The sequence below is a fragment of the Populus euphratica genome, unplaced genomic scaffold (assembly GCF_000495115.2).
Source record: "Populus euphratica unplaced genomic scaffold, PopEup_1.0 scaffold30.1, whole genome shotgun sequence".
Lineage (NCBI taxonomy): Eukaryota > Viridiplantae > Streptophyta > Magnoliopsida > Malpighiales > Salicaceae > Populus > Populus euphratica.
This window is the reverse complement of record NW_011499869.1, coordinates 666,792-680,934: the sequence shown is the minus strand read 5'-3', so window position 1 is coordinate 680,934 and position 14,143 is coordinate 666,792. Positions and strand designations below refer to the sequence as shown.

The 14,143-nt window shown below is 33.7% G+C and overlaps 1 protein-coding gene across 1 annotated transcript; it reads right to left on the bottom strand.

Annotated features, from left to right (window-relative positions):
* Nucleotides 1-592: 592 nt before the first annotated feature.
* Nucleotides 593-4,689, bottom strand: LOC105126803 (calcium-transporting ATPase 12, plasma membrane-type-like). The gene has a single exon (XM_011027790.1). It carries the CDS (start codon nucleotides 4,196-4,198, stop codon nucleotides 1,052-1,054), a length of 3,147 nt encoding a protein of 1,048 aa, XP_011026092.1. The 5' UTR covers nucleotides 4,199-4,689; the 3' UTR covers nucleotides 593-1,051.
* Nucleotides 4,690-14,143: the final 9,454 nt, after the last annotated feature.

The following is a 14,143-nucleotide window of genomic DNA, read 5'->3' as shown; positions in this document are numbered from 1 at the left end:
GTGGTTTCAATTTGAGATTTTTCTTTTCTTTTCTTTTTAAATGACGCGTGAAATTTAAATTATGAGGTTTTATTCTATTAGACGAATAATATAGCCGTTTTCTCAATTCTTAATGATTCCCAGTGGCAATCGATTGTAATTATAAATAGAAAACAATGTAAAATTATTTTTCACGTCTCATTCAATCATTATCAGAACAATCCAGAGGTTTACGTTCAGATCTAATCATCTTATTCTATTTAACAAATATTATTCTATCAAATTAAATTAATAAAATTAAATACAAAGTAGTAGTGTGTGGTACAAGTTTAGGCCTTAACAAACTTCATTTTAGAAAGTATTATAGAATTATTCGGAAAACTCAATAATTCAAACTTTTTCTGCTGAACTAATCTTTGACAATTACTGGGATTTTTGAACTCTGTTTTGCAGATTAATGATCTGGAAGGATGGATTATTCCATTTCTGCTTGATCCAGTCCAAAAACAGTTCTTGTGGTTGATGGTTCTCTAATTACAAGTTCATAATATCTGCCTTCTGCTTGCTTTTCTTTCTAGCTGTAGCAGATTAGAAAATGAAGGGAGAGGTGGAATTATTAACAAAAGTACTTTTGTTTATGCCTTGAACAAATGAAAAAAATGTCTTAAACACATCGATCGTGCTATATACTGTTGAACTAACGTTTTGTATCTCTACAAATCTGAAACCCTGACAAAAATTTCATTGGAGGAGACGATACACGTTACAAGAAGAGTCTGCATGACTAGTTTCATCTATCAGTATAAAGCTACAAGGCATTGGAGGAGTAGTATCCTGAAAGTAGCTAGCTTAAGAGTGCGTCACGTTAATACCAGAGCAAGATAAACGAAGCTTCAATCTCAATCAACAAACCATTTTCTACCACATTCATGAATCTGGGATTAAGAAAGAGGGTTCGTGAACTGGGATTATGAGCAACTTGCTTCTAGTGCTCAGTAACACGCTCTTATCTCAAGCTGCTTTCCGAATGCTACTCGGCCAATACCATTGTTTTTTTCACCTTCCCACCATTCTAAGATGTTCCTCTGAAGTATATGGAATGCATGACTCTTTTAAATGTTGCTACCGGCCGCTTGAGGTGACTGAGGAATGGTTTGCCTGAAACTGGAATGAGTTTCACAAACCAACCAATTGGCCATGACACAGCTGCAAATGCAACACAAGTCACCCACTGCCACCAGTTCAACCTCTCTGTACTTGCAAACTTCTTCAGGAATTCGACCATCACAACCTGAAGAACAATAGTAGTGGCGATGATTCCCAGAAACAAATGGTTCCTGTGAATGCCTTTGAATACGTTCTGCTTTTCCATATTCCTTGCATTGAATTCGTTGAAAACTTGGCAAAGCACGAAAGTGTTGAATATTAGTGTATCGTTAACCTCTGCACTTACATTGAAGATAGACTCGCCTGCAAACTGTAATGTCAATAATATTGTTATCTGATAAAAAGCTTGAGCTAGAAGATTTCTCCACATTATATTAGTGATGAGGGGCGCAGTTCGCCCCACTGGTGACATCTCCATTAGCTCATCAGTGGGTCGCTCTGTAGCAAGGGCCAGAGCTCCCAATGTATCCATGATGAGGTTTACCCACAACAACTGAACGGCTGTTAATGGAACCTCACCGGCAGAAACTGCTGCAATAAAGTTGATCACAAGAGCTGCAACGTTCACGGTTAGTTGGAACTGAATAAATTTCTGAATATTGTTGTATACACACCGCCCCCACCTCAAAACAGTAGCCACAGAAGTGAAGTTATCATCCAAAATCACAATATCTGAGCTCTCCTTGGCAACCTCAGTACCTTGGATGCCCATAGAGAGTCCTATATCTGCTTCTTTTAATGCAGGTGCATCATTCGTGCCATCTCCTGTGACTGCAACAACATGACCTTTCTGTCTCAGGCATTGTACCATTAGAAGTTTGTCGACAGGGGAGGACCTTGCCATCACACGGATCTTATCTACCTTCTCCATTCTCTGTTCATGCGCGTAGTTACGAAATACAACACCTTCGACCACTTCTTCATTGTCAACTTGGCTATTGAGCTCTAATATGCCGCACTCTGTTGCTATAGCTTTTGCTGTGAAAATATTGTCACCAGTTATCATTTTCACGCTCACTCCGGCAGCTTTGCAAATTTCCACCGCTTTCTTCGCTCCAATTCTACACGGATCCTTCAGCCCAACTATCCCTAACAAGGTCAAACCATCTTCTTGTAGCCTCTGGTGTGGCTCGCTGTCGTTGTCTTTCATTCCTTCCTCCGTGATCCTTTTATGAGCAAACGCAATGCATCGAAGGCTACTAGCCGCCATACCTTGGATTATTTTCTCGATTTTACTTCTTTCATCTTCGTCCATGGACTTTATGCTGCCATGACTGTCATAATAACTTGAACACAAAGCTAATATCATCTCAGCAGCTCCTTTCCAATGTACATGAACAGTATTGTCAGCCTTCTTCCTTATTGAAACCCCACTTCGTTTCTTCTCTGAGTTGAAAGTTTCAACATGGAGAATGGTACAACTTTCCTTCAATTTTTCCATATCCATGCCCAGTTCAGAAACGGCCCATGAAAGAATAGCCTTTTCAGTTGGACTGCCTGAAAACTCAGGCGCAGATCCTGATGCAGATTCGTAGACACTACCAGTCGTGTTTAAACTGACTCCTTGGTGGAATTCTTCAAGAATTGATGGAGCAATTGATTTGTAAGAATCTTCCTCAATGGGTTCCTGGCCAAGCCAGAACTTGGTTACTTTCATCTTATTTAGTGTCAGTGTGCCTGTTTTGTCAGTGCAAATTACTGTGGCTGAGCCCATTGTTTCACAAGCTGAAAGTTTTCTGACCATAGCTTGATCAGCCATCATTCTCTTCATAGAATAAGCTAGTGTTAAGGTGACTGCCAACGGCAAACCTTCAGGAATTGCAACAACCACAATAGTGACTGCAGCAGCAACAATGCGTACGACTGCATTTAACACATCATCCGTATCTGTTCTGCTACCGATATACTCCTTCATCCCCTTGTCATCTTTTGTATTTCCAGTGAAGTAACGAACTAACATGACTACAAGCACTATAAAAGCAACTGAAAGGCCGACCTTCCCAATAGAAGAAGTTAGTTTGTCAAGCCGGGCTTGTAGTGGTGTTCGTTCATCGGAGTCACGATTTATTGAGCTCATCATTTCCCCCCATGCTGTGTTCATCCCCACAGATGTCACAAGCATTCGAGCATATCCATCAGCAATTTTCGAACCAGAAAATAAGAAGGGATTCTCTTGGGTGTTGACTGCTACATGGTCGCTCTCTCCCGTCATGCTTGACTCGTCCACTTCCAAAGAGTGTCCATCCAAGAACAAGCCATCAGCAGGAATTTGATCACCAATATTCAAGAAGACAATATCTCCAACAACAATATCAAATATGGATATTTGCTGTCGCCTTTCATTTCTAAGAACATCAACCTTAATATTGTTACTTATCTTCGATAGCTTGTCGAATTGTGTTTCCTGTCTAAAGTTGCTGAACGCAGAGACAACAATGACCAGAAAGACTGCAACAAAGATACTCCCACCTTCGTACCAGCCCTCCTTAACGCCGTGTTGTTTGATGCCAAAACCAAGGGCAAGAGCAGCGCACACCAGCAGAATAAGAATGGTGGTGTCTCTAAAAGCTTCCAGCGCGAAAAATAAAAATCCTTTTGGCGGTGGTTTATGGTAAGTGTTGGGACCGAACATCTCACGCCGCCTTCTGACTTCTTCGTCATGATCAGTGATTCCAGTTTTTGAGTTTATCCCAAAAGCTGTGGCGACACCTTCAACTCCTCCAAGATTGTTAAGAGATGCCAAGTCTTTCTCCTTCACCATTTTAGTGAATTTCATTTTATCTTCGTCAGATATATTGAAATTCGTTCCTCGCTCTTTCTTCTGATTTTTGGAACCGGTTGGCTCCGTATCAAGCACAGTGTAGGAAACAGAGTGCAAAATCCCAGAGTACTGATGGCTGTTAGTTTCTGATGCCATCTCTCTTACGAGAGAAAGCATTGCCCTGACCGAGCAGATAGCTAGATAAGCAATGCGCCACCTCTTCTGGGCTTTGCTAATGGTGCTGGCAAGCAATGCGCTGCTGTCGATTTGCGTTGGCTTGCTGCTTGTCATGTTTTCTCTTTTGTTCTTTGCTTGGGTGAGAAATGACACCGCTAGGGAGGTGATCAGAACTGGGAAGAGATAAGAAAGCTAAATGGGGTACAGGGGAGACCGGTTTAGAAATTCCATTTCCAATTAACTTGGCTTTCAAAGTGTTTTATAATGGACTGAGCAGCTGTAGAGGTTTCAACATCAGCCTCGCAAGGTTATTTTACTTTATTTTAAAAACAAAGGGGTAATTTCATTACAAAAACGAAAAATAAAGAAACCCCCTTGAATGATTTATCAAGAAGATGCAGTATTCTTGCTCAACATTTAGATTTGAGCTTGCCTCGAATATTTATGTTCCCATTAGACAAAAACCGGTGTCCGAGATGTGTGTGTGTGTGTGTGTGTGTGTGTGTGTGTCTCTGCGAAGCATATTTTATTTCCCTTTTAGCAACTTGGACATGGGTTATTTGATGCCTACCGAATCGGAACGAAGACAATCCCATCAGTCTTGCCAACAATAGAAGAGTTCATGGAAAGCAATGTATTCTGGCCGAAGAAAACCATCTTAACCAATTCGTAAAGGAAGACTAAACTTTCAGCAGCTTGCTGGTGATATTTTCTACAATATCGGTTCTAGTTATTATCTTATTCAGTTTTTCGTAGCTTTGGAGTTTTAAGAGAGCCTAGTTCATACCTAAACAATTAGTGTAATCTCAAAATAATCTTCATACTTGGCAGACAGATTTTTTAACAAACAATCCAGAGACGAATTAAAGCTTAGATACGGCTCTTTGGAAAACGCGGTTTCTAGCTGACTTCTTTTAACATCCACAGATGAGTTAGGTTTTACGTGGGACAGCTATTTCATGTTGAAGGTTATCAGCTCAATTCAATAATTTAATATATTACATGAAATTTTGGGGTATAATTTAAAATATTTTTTATTATATCATTTGAAATGAATGTTTTTTAAGTTTAAAATTTGCATAAATTTCACTGTTTTATGTTCAAGTTTGTCGATTAGAATATGAAAGTCATGATTACAACGTGTAACTATTTAATTGTTATAACTTTAATATTATATTAAATAATAAATTCAACTCAATAGTTTAAACAATTCAATTCTTTTAAAAGTTTAACTTATTGAATAAAATTGTAAATATTTGGAATTCTAACTTGCAGGACTAACATTATCTTATATTTATTTTTATTAATTAAAATGAGAGCTATAAAATTTAATCTATAACCATTTAATGTTAACATATATAAAAAAAATATTTCATCCAGAAAAATATAAACAATTGAATGAGATTCAATAATAATTTTATATTAATACGTAAGAATAAATGGACATTTGTATAAAGGATATCTTTTCTAAATTGATTTTTGTTTGATGGAGATTTCATTGTCCGGCTCCGTACTGCATCTAGTAGCCAACAAAATGAGAAAGACGATAAGAAAGTAATTGTTTTTAAGTTTTAAAAGTGTCTTTAAAAATTTTTTAAATTTTTTTATTTTAAATTAATATTTTTAAATTATTTAGAAGCACTAATTTAAAAAATAATTGTTAAAAAATAACTGAAATCACACCCACTCTTGAGTCATCATCGACTGTTTGTCTCCAAGTTTACAACCTTCTTCGTACCTACCATTAATTATAATAATCCCTGGACTTGATTTATTGAATTATATCAATTTTAATTAATTGATACAATGAATTATATTATTTATAACTGTTTAATACACTGAGTGATCGGATCATTCATGATAAACAGCTCTAAATTCAGAACTCACTTTCATAAAGGAGTTAAAATAGAAAATTAACTTCTTACCGAGGTAAAGCTTATTGCCTTGCTAATGAGTTTGAAACTCTTATCTATAATTCAAAGATCTTCTACCTCCCTTGTGTATCAAGGTAACTTTTGATTACTTGTCTTATAATTAATATAAAAAAAATATAGAAATAGTTAGGACGAAATTGTAGGTTTATGAATCTTTTTATTAAATTTATTTTATATTTCATCTTTATTTCTTTAACTATACATATTTCTGTTGCCCCGGACACCATACTTTTGTAAAGGTTATGTATGGTCGCCGTCTTATGTCGGGGTGCGGACAAATCAAAATTGTCTTTGAAATCTAAGTTGTCCGTAGCACATCTTATGTCTAGGCACCATCAGTCGTTGACCAAAAACATGCGCGGCGTTTGCTCTTAAGGTGTCTGCTTTGTGACCAGTTGTGTACGGAACGCGGTTTTATTTTTTAAAATTATTTTGATGAATTAATATTAAAAACACTTTTATAAAACTTTTACGAGTTCTTAATTGTATGTGGTTATTTATTTAACTTTCTTTTCTAGTTAACAACGATGTATGACCATGAAATTTATTACATTGACGAGAAGGCGAAGTTGTTCACAGTATTTTAATAATTCTTATCTCTCGGTCAATGGCGTAAAAAAATCGGATAGAAACTTAAAGGGGAAGAGATCGGCATGACTCGCATTGTAAAGTGGCTTTTAAATTATTTTTTAAATTTATTTATGTTTGTTCTTCGTTAAAAATGTTAATCAAGGAAGAATAATTTATAGTTAAAGAGAAAATATTTTTTTATTTTTGATAAAAAATATTTTTTGAAAGTTATAAAAAAATATAAAAATATTATATTATTTGCTGATTATATCAAATCTGATACTTAAACTTTTAATAGAGAAAATATTTTTTTATTTTTGATAAAAAATATTTTTTGAAAGTTATAAAAAAATATAAAAATATTATATTATTTGCTGATTATATCAAATCTGATACTTAAACTTTTAATAGCTATATATATTTTATTTTAAATATTTTTTTAATTTTATCTTTTAAAATTTAATTTTTATAATTTTTATTTAGTTTTTTCTTTTTATTTTTTAATAAAAAAAATTTTACGTATCAAATTTCATAAAAATATAATATTATTTGCTGATTATAAAAAAATTTTAACTTATCAAATTTAACCTTCATCCTTTACAAGTGAAAGCTACCGTACTGGGATAGTGTCACGGGGCACAGAAAATGGCATGATCTCTCCATTACATTATTTCCATCATTCATCCTTTTCACTTTACACTCTCCCAGATAACCGTACGGTACATGCACCAAACTTAGGGGTCCTGAGAGCCAACAGTGGAGAATGATGTTCGCTTAAAGTTCCAAGAGGTTATAAGAGGTTGATGTTGAGTTGCAGTTTCTATCTTTTGATTTCTTTTACAATTCCCAACTTTTAATTTCTGTGGATGATGCGGAAAATATGTTCATTCGATGAATTAATTTGAAAAATTATTTTTCAATTAAGAAATTGAAAATATGTTCAAACAGAAGACTTTTCTAGAGAGTTCTACAAGTCTTTGCTTTGCTTGGTTATTTTATAACTTTCATGGCCACTGGCATAACAAAATTCAGATAGGAACTTGCGAGGAAAGAGATTGGTAGGGCTTGCATCTCTCTGAAAAAGAAAATTGAAAGAAAAAGGGAATTAAATAAGGGTCCCCGGCCCCTCCAATAATTTATTTTCTTCCAAACCTCCTCAATAATTTATTACACTGACGAGAAGGCGATGTTGTTCACAGTATTGTCGTAATCCTTTTCTCTCGGTCAATGGCGTAAAAAAATCGGATCGAAACTTGAAAGAGATCGGCATGACTCGCATCTCTCTTGAAAAATTGGAGGGGGGGTAATCTACTGTATTTTAAAAGTATTTTTAAAATAATTTAATTGTTATACGGTGATGTTTACATAGAAAAATAGAATGATTTGTAAGAATATTTTTATCACTTAAAAGTCTTATTTTTCATTTTATAAGGTGATGTTTACATAGAAAAATAGTTGTTTTTACAATTTTGAGTTCAGATTTTCGATGCGTTTTTTTTTTGTTTAAAAAAAAAAAGGAAAGTCGACCCAACCGAGGAACTGCCATTTTTCCCCCGTTGGAATTTACCAGGCAACAATTTCATTCCAACTTCCCTCGTTTTCCTCCTCCTCATGGTCAACCAACCTTCTGAGTAAACTCGACGTTTTCTTCGATATTGGGCTGAGAGAGAGCAGCTGATTGCCCAACACAACTACTTTCTTGAGGATGCCTCGTAATTTCCTGGGAACAGAGCAATCCATCGTGCAATCTTTTATAAAGATGAAACATAGATTAAAGTACTTTTATTACAACTTCCTGGAAGTTTCATCGCACGTTTGCATCACTGAAGATCTCGCAAGTTCGACGTGACTTTTGCTGGCTGGTCTCTGAATGATTCACGGTGTAATTTCTTTGATGGGACTGTGGCTTTGGACCAGGGAGATGCAATGACAGCTACCATGATGACGTGAAGGCGGTGGTGATAACGACTCGTGTACCTATTTTTCTACCCGAGCCAGATTCATGAAAAGGGCAGTCATTTGGATTTGTTTAGATAGAAATATCAAATAAAAAAATGTTTAACTGTAAAGATTAATAAACTGATCGAGGGTTATAGGTATTTTTTAAAATATTTTTTATTTTAAAATATTTTAAAATAATTATTTTTAATATTAACACATTAAAATAATTTAAAAACATAAAAAGATATTAATTTAAAGTAAAGAATAAATAAATAAATAAATAATTTTTTTTAAAAGTATTTTTAAAATATAAAAATAACATTTAAAATAAAAATATACCATAAATTTGTTTTCATAGTAATTCTTTATATTTTTTAAACAATAAATAATTTTTTTTCTTTTCATTGTTTCGGTCTATTTCTTTTTCTATGAAGGCTAATTTCTCAAGATATACAGTGAGCATGCCCCGTGTGACTTTGAAATGTCAAGTTAATAGACTTAATATCCGTCAAATCGTCTGAATTTAAACATGCAGACAACTAGCTCTCAGGCTCAATTTTACCACTATCTAAATAATTTGTCCCCGCTCCATTCAACACTATTTTTCAGGTTTAATTCATTGATCCTCTTATTACATTTTAATTTTTTCACCGTTTTAATTAAGAATATTCTAAGATATTTGTCTATTTTCTAAATATATAACATAAAAGGTATATAATTTTTTAATTTCATCATAAATCATTTTATCAATCACAATTCCATTTGAAAATATATAAACTTAAATACTTTTAAAATAAAAGTAGTTAAAAATTATATGGCTACAATTAAAAGTTTGGTGGAAAAAAAACAAATGTTTTATATAGTTAAATTTCTCGTTGAAGTTTTTTAGCTTTTACACAGCAACCCATCTTTCTATCAAACTTTATTTTCATATTTGTTGACTCATTCATGTTTCTCTAGCAATTAAATGTACTTTCCTCGTCAAGAGATTTCCTCGCATTTCTTTTTAAGGGACAAGAAACACACAAGTAGAAAAAATACAATGCATATAAACACGCAAGTTATTAAAAGAATTTATCTTAATTTTTATTAGTTTTGACAACAAATAAAATATATAAATCTGTATATACATTCTATGCACAAAACTAGCATCCTCTTTACATAACCAAGATTCTTTAGCTTATTTATAGATAAGTATATGAAATGTTTTAAAATATACAACTACCATCCCTATATTTTGGGAAGTTGTGGGGCACTTTCTCCCTCCATATTTCTATGAACTTAGTGGGTGGTTTTAATTAATGATTCTATGATTTTAATGTCTTGAAAAGCAATCTCATCCATACTTCAATGTTCAGCAGCCATACTTCTATTATCTATACATCTATTTCTCCTATAAAGCCATAAGCATAACTTTTATAGCTCGTTAACATTGTTGTATAATTATCAGTCTATGGTGTTGAATCTATTATGTTTACTGACTACCTTGAACTGCTCATCATCCAAGTTCAAACACACACCAACCCACTAAAGAAATTGATGCCTTCATCAGACAGACTTATGATACCCCTACATCATATATGCTCATTGTCACAAATCTGTGTCCCACACATAAAACCTCTTGGTTTTTCCCACATTTAACAAAAACAATTTGTTTAGTAAATCTGTGACGCTTAGAAAACTTTAACATTCTCATCAACAACTAGTTTCAAAACCAAGCTATGACTAAAATCTTCCTTAAGATCCTGCTTGTTTCCCATAAAATCAAAACACACTCTAAGTCTTAATCCAAAGCATTGAGACTTATCTCATCGATATTGTCTGGTTAAAGATAAAGTTGCACCTCTCCATAATCACATAATTATCATGTCTTTCATAATTCATATGCGACTTTCCCAAGCTACATATAAGTAGTCCTCATTCATTACCAATTACATATGTTAATTCCTTAACTAACAAGTTTTGTTTCATGACAAGCAGACACTTCCCTAAGCATTAAAGCTTCCATCCTTTTTTTCATGAATAATACCATATAAAACCACATTGAAGAATCACGTGAATCCCATAAAATTCACTCAACTCCTCAATTGTTCCGTATACATCCTATAAGCAAAATAAGACAATCCTTTTATGGTGATTAACATAATTTTATATCAAAGTTCTTTCAGCAAGTCCTAATATTGCCCAAGTATACACACACGTAGCATTCCTGCATTAAATCCCCCTGACTTGCTTTTCATATGCCTATTATTATACCTAAGACACTTCATATCACTTTATAGCACCATATTTTATTGATATAACAACCTCGGTATTCCTATCTTTGCAGCACCATATTTTATTGATATAACAACCTCATTATTCCCACCTTTGTTGTATGTTTCACCTACCAAAAACTCGCAACATGATAACTCAACAACGGCCAATAGTAATATATTTTTTATCACCTTGAATCTCTCATCTTCAAGATGTACAGAATAGTCATCCATATTGTCTCTTTATCAAGGCAGCATGCTAAATAATCCTCGTTGATGATTTTAACTCCTTAACTGAACCTATTGACTTGATTGTTAAATCCGTCACCCAAATTATCTATCATTAAAGTACAAACTCCTAATGTCCTCAACGCTATTGAATTGCCTCCCTACCAAGGCAATACACAAAACCAAATCCATCTAATTTGGTTTCTCAAGTAAATCTCTATATAACTTGGATGTCGAATTCTTCACCCCATTCAGTCTTCGTTGTCAAAGTTCCTCGAATTCCTAATAACATTATTGTATGGCATATCTGTTGGCCATTGTTGTCTTGTTTCCATCACCCTAATCTTCCATCGACAAGGTGCATAAGACAATCTCTAAATATGTCTCACACAAAGTAGTCTTACCCAGCTCTATCCACCTCCTCCAAGCTAGTCACAACACAACTAAATTCCATCTCAACCACTAAACACACATTTTGGTTTTGTCCATCATCATAAACATGTTTAGGCTTTTCCCTACCAAATTTCTTCTTCTTTTCATATCATCTTTCCCCGTAGGCTTTAACAAAAACCTAGAAGCTCCAACAATCTCTTTGTTGATTCTGCTCTAAAGTTTGCTAATCCATAGGCAACAGTAATGGTTGAAGACAAGTCACAAATCTTCTGCCTCCTTAACTTCAACTGTGTTTATGGCTGAAATCTAAATAAAAAGTTGAACAATTTATCCTTATCAGACATGTTGTCAATATCCAAAATCAAATAACTAAATCTTTTTATGTAATCCCTCACCAATCCATCATACCTCAACTTTTTCAAGTCATCCCTTGCAATCCAAGACGTGTTGTTGGGTAGAAATTATTCCTTTAACTCTTGTTATAGACCCTCTCATATGTTCATTTTAGGTCTTCTAGTGTTCAAGTCCTCTTTAGACTTTGTTTTCCACTACAATTTTGTATCTCTCGTTAAATACATCACCATAATGTCCACTTGATCGTCCACATAGATCTTGGCCACACTAAAATAATTTATCATGTCTTATAAAAAGTCTTCATACATTTATAACTCCTTATACTAGCAGATGGTTTTGGTTCTTCAACCTTTGGCTTGAAAGATCCAACACCTGCGGTTGCGTTTATAACTGCCTTTCTCGAGACAGACAACTTTTCTTTGATAACTTACCATTTGCCACTTGTTTCTGCTGTAAGTTTGACATATTGTCCAACAGCCTTTTCAGTGATATCCATTGCCAATTCTAACTTGTCATGAAATGAATGATCTTGATCTTAAGGAATATTACCCATCAAACCCTCAACATATGTCAATATTTCCTGAATTACCTCTAGCTTTGTGCATATAAAGCTTAGCCACCAGTTTCATAAACTATCCAGCAATGGCTCTCCCAAATCAGTCCTTCAATTTGTCAACAAAAAAGTATAATTATCCTGCCAAGAATGCAACCGCACTTTGGTATCAATTCTTACAGGGATAAATTTCTTGTCAAAATTTTCCAGGTCCTATACGGCAACCCAGTGCTCTACTAGACTCATCATTTTTTTTTTATCAATCTATTTATGTTTTCCTAGCAACTAAGTGTTTCCCATCACCAAGAGATTTCTCCACACTCTTGTTGCGAGACAAACGAAATACATAAGTACAAAAGATGCAATATAATAAACACACAAATTATTACAAGAACTAATTTCAACCTTTATTAGTTTCAATAGCAAAGAAAATACATAAATCTGTATATGTATGATATGTACAAAACTTGCATTCTATACACTAAACTAGCATCCTTTTTACACATTCAAGGCTCTTTAACCTATTTATAAATAAGCATATGAAAGGTTAAAAAACATATAACTATCATCATAATATTTTATTAAGTAGCAGGGTATTTTGTCCTACATGTTCTAATGAACTTAGTGGGTGGTTTTCACCCATGATCCTATGATCTTAGTGTTTTGAGGAGCAATCATAGTCATGCTTTCATGTTCAGCAGCCATACTCCTATGATCTGGACATTCATCCCCCAATAAAGCATAGCAACTCACTAACACTACTACATAACTTTTTGTTTATGATGTCAAATTTGTTGTGCTTGTTGCTTGTTTTGGACTGTTTATTATCGAAGTTCAAATTATATGTCAACTACTCATATATGTCAATGTTGCTAATTTCTCCATTGTTGTCGAACTTAACATTGTCTAACGAACTATCACTATCCATTATGTCATTACAGCAGTGTTTTTTATTAGTATATTCATGCTGAATCTTGTCTCTGTTACGCTAAGCTTCTTCTAATGCGTTGAGTAGTTGACTGGAAATCAATGCGTTAATGGTATATCAAAATTTAGCCATTAGCTAACCATGTGCGCTCCTTACAAGAAAATACGCTCTTATATAAAAATGTTTGCTTGATGTTTTTATAGAATTGATCATGTCCTTTGATATATGATATCCAAAATAATTTAATTTATCAAGCGCTTGACAAATACCTAGCCATTTCTGCAAGCAGAGATAGTTGCGTGTTTACACGAGAAAGCTGAGCTTGGTCAAAATCCATTTGAACATGATTGAAATGAGTAACTGGTTTATCTCTGTCGATCCGTACTTTCTTCATCGTCTTCTTCTTCTTTTATGAAATGCCGACCTCAATTAATCATCATAATAAACTGGATCAGACTAGTGATCTCTTGCATGTCCACTTTTCTTGGAAACTTTAAAATGATATTATACAATCATGTCATGAAAATATCTGTCAATAAGCTTTAAAAAAACTCCAGTAAAATGAGATAATGCAATGGCCCTTCTGCCTTGATATCTCCAAATCAATTAACAATTTAACTCAAGTGAAATTGGTTGTTGCTTGTTTTATATCCGAGTGTTTGTTTACGTGTTATAATTTATTTTTTAAATTATTTTTATATAAAAAATTGATATTTTCAATATGCTAATGTAAAAAATAATTATTTTGATATATTTTTAATTAAAAAATATTTTATATTACAATACTATATATTTATATAAAGAGATATGGTAGCTAGTTTAGCCATAGTATTATGTAATGTTATGAATCCTGAATTTAAAGATGGACTATAGCATTATATATCAATAAAAAAAATCTTCAAT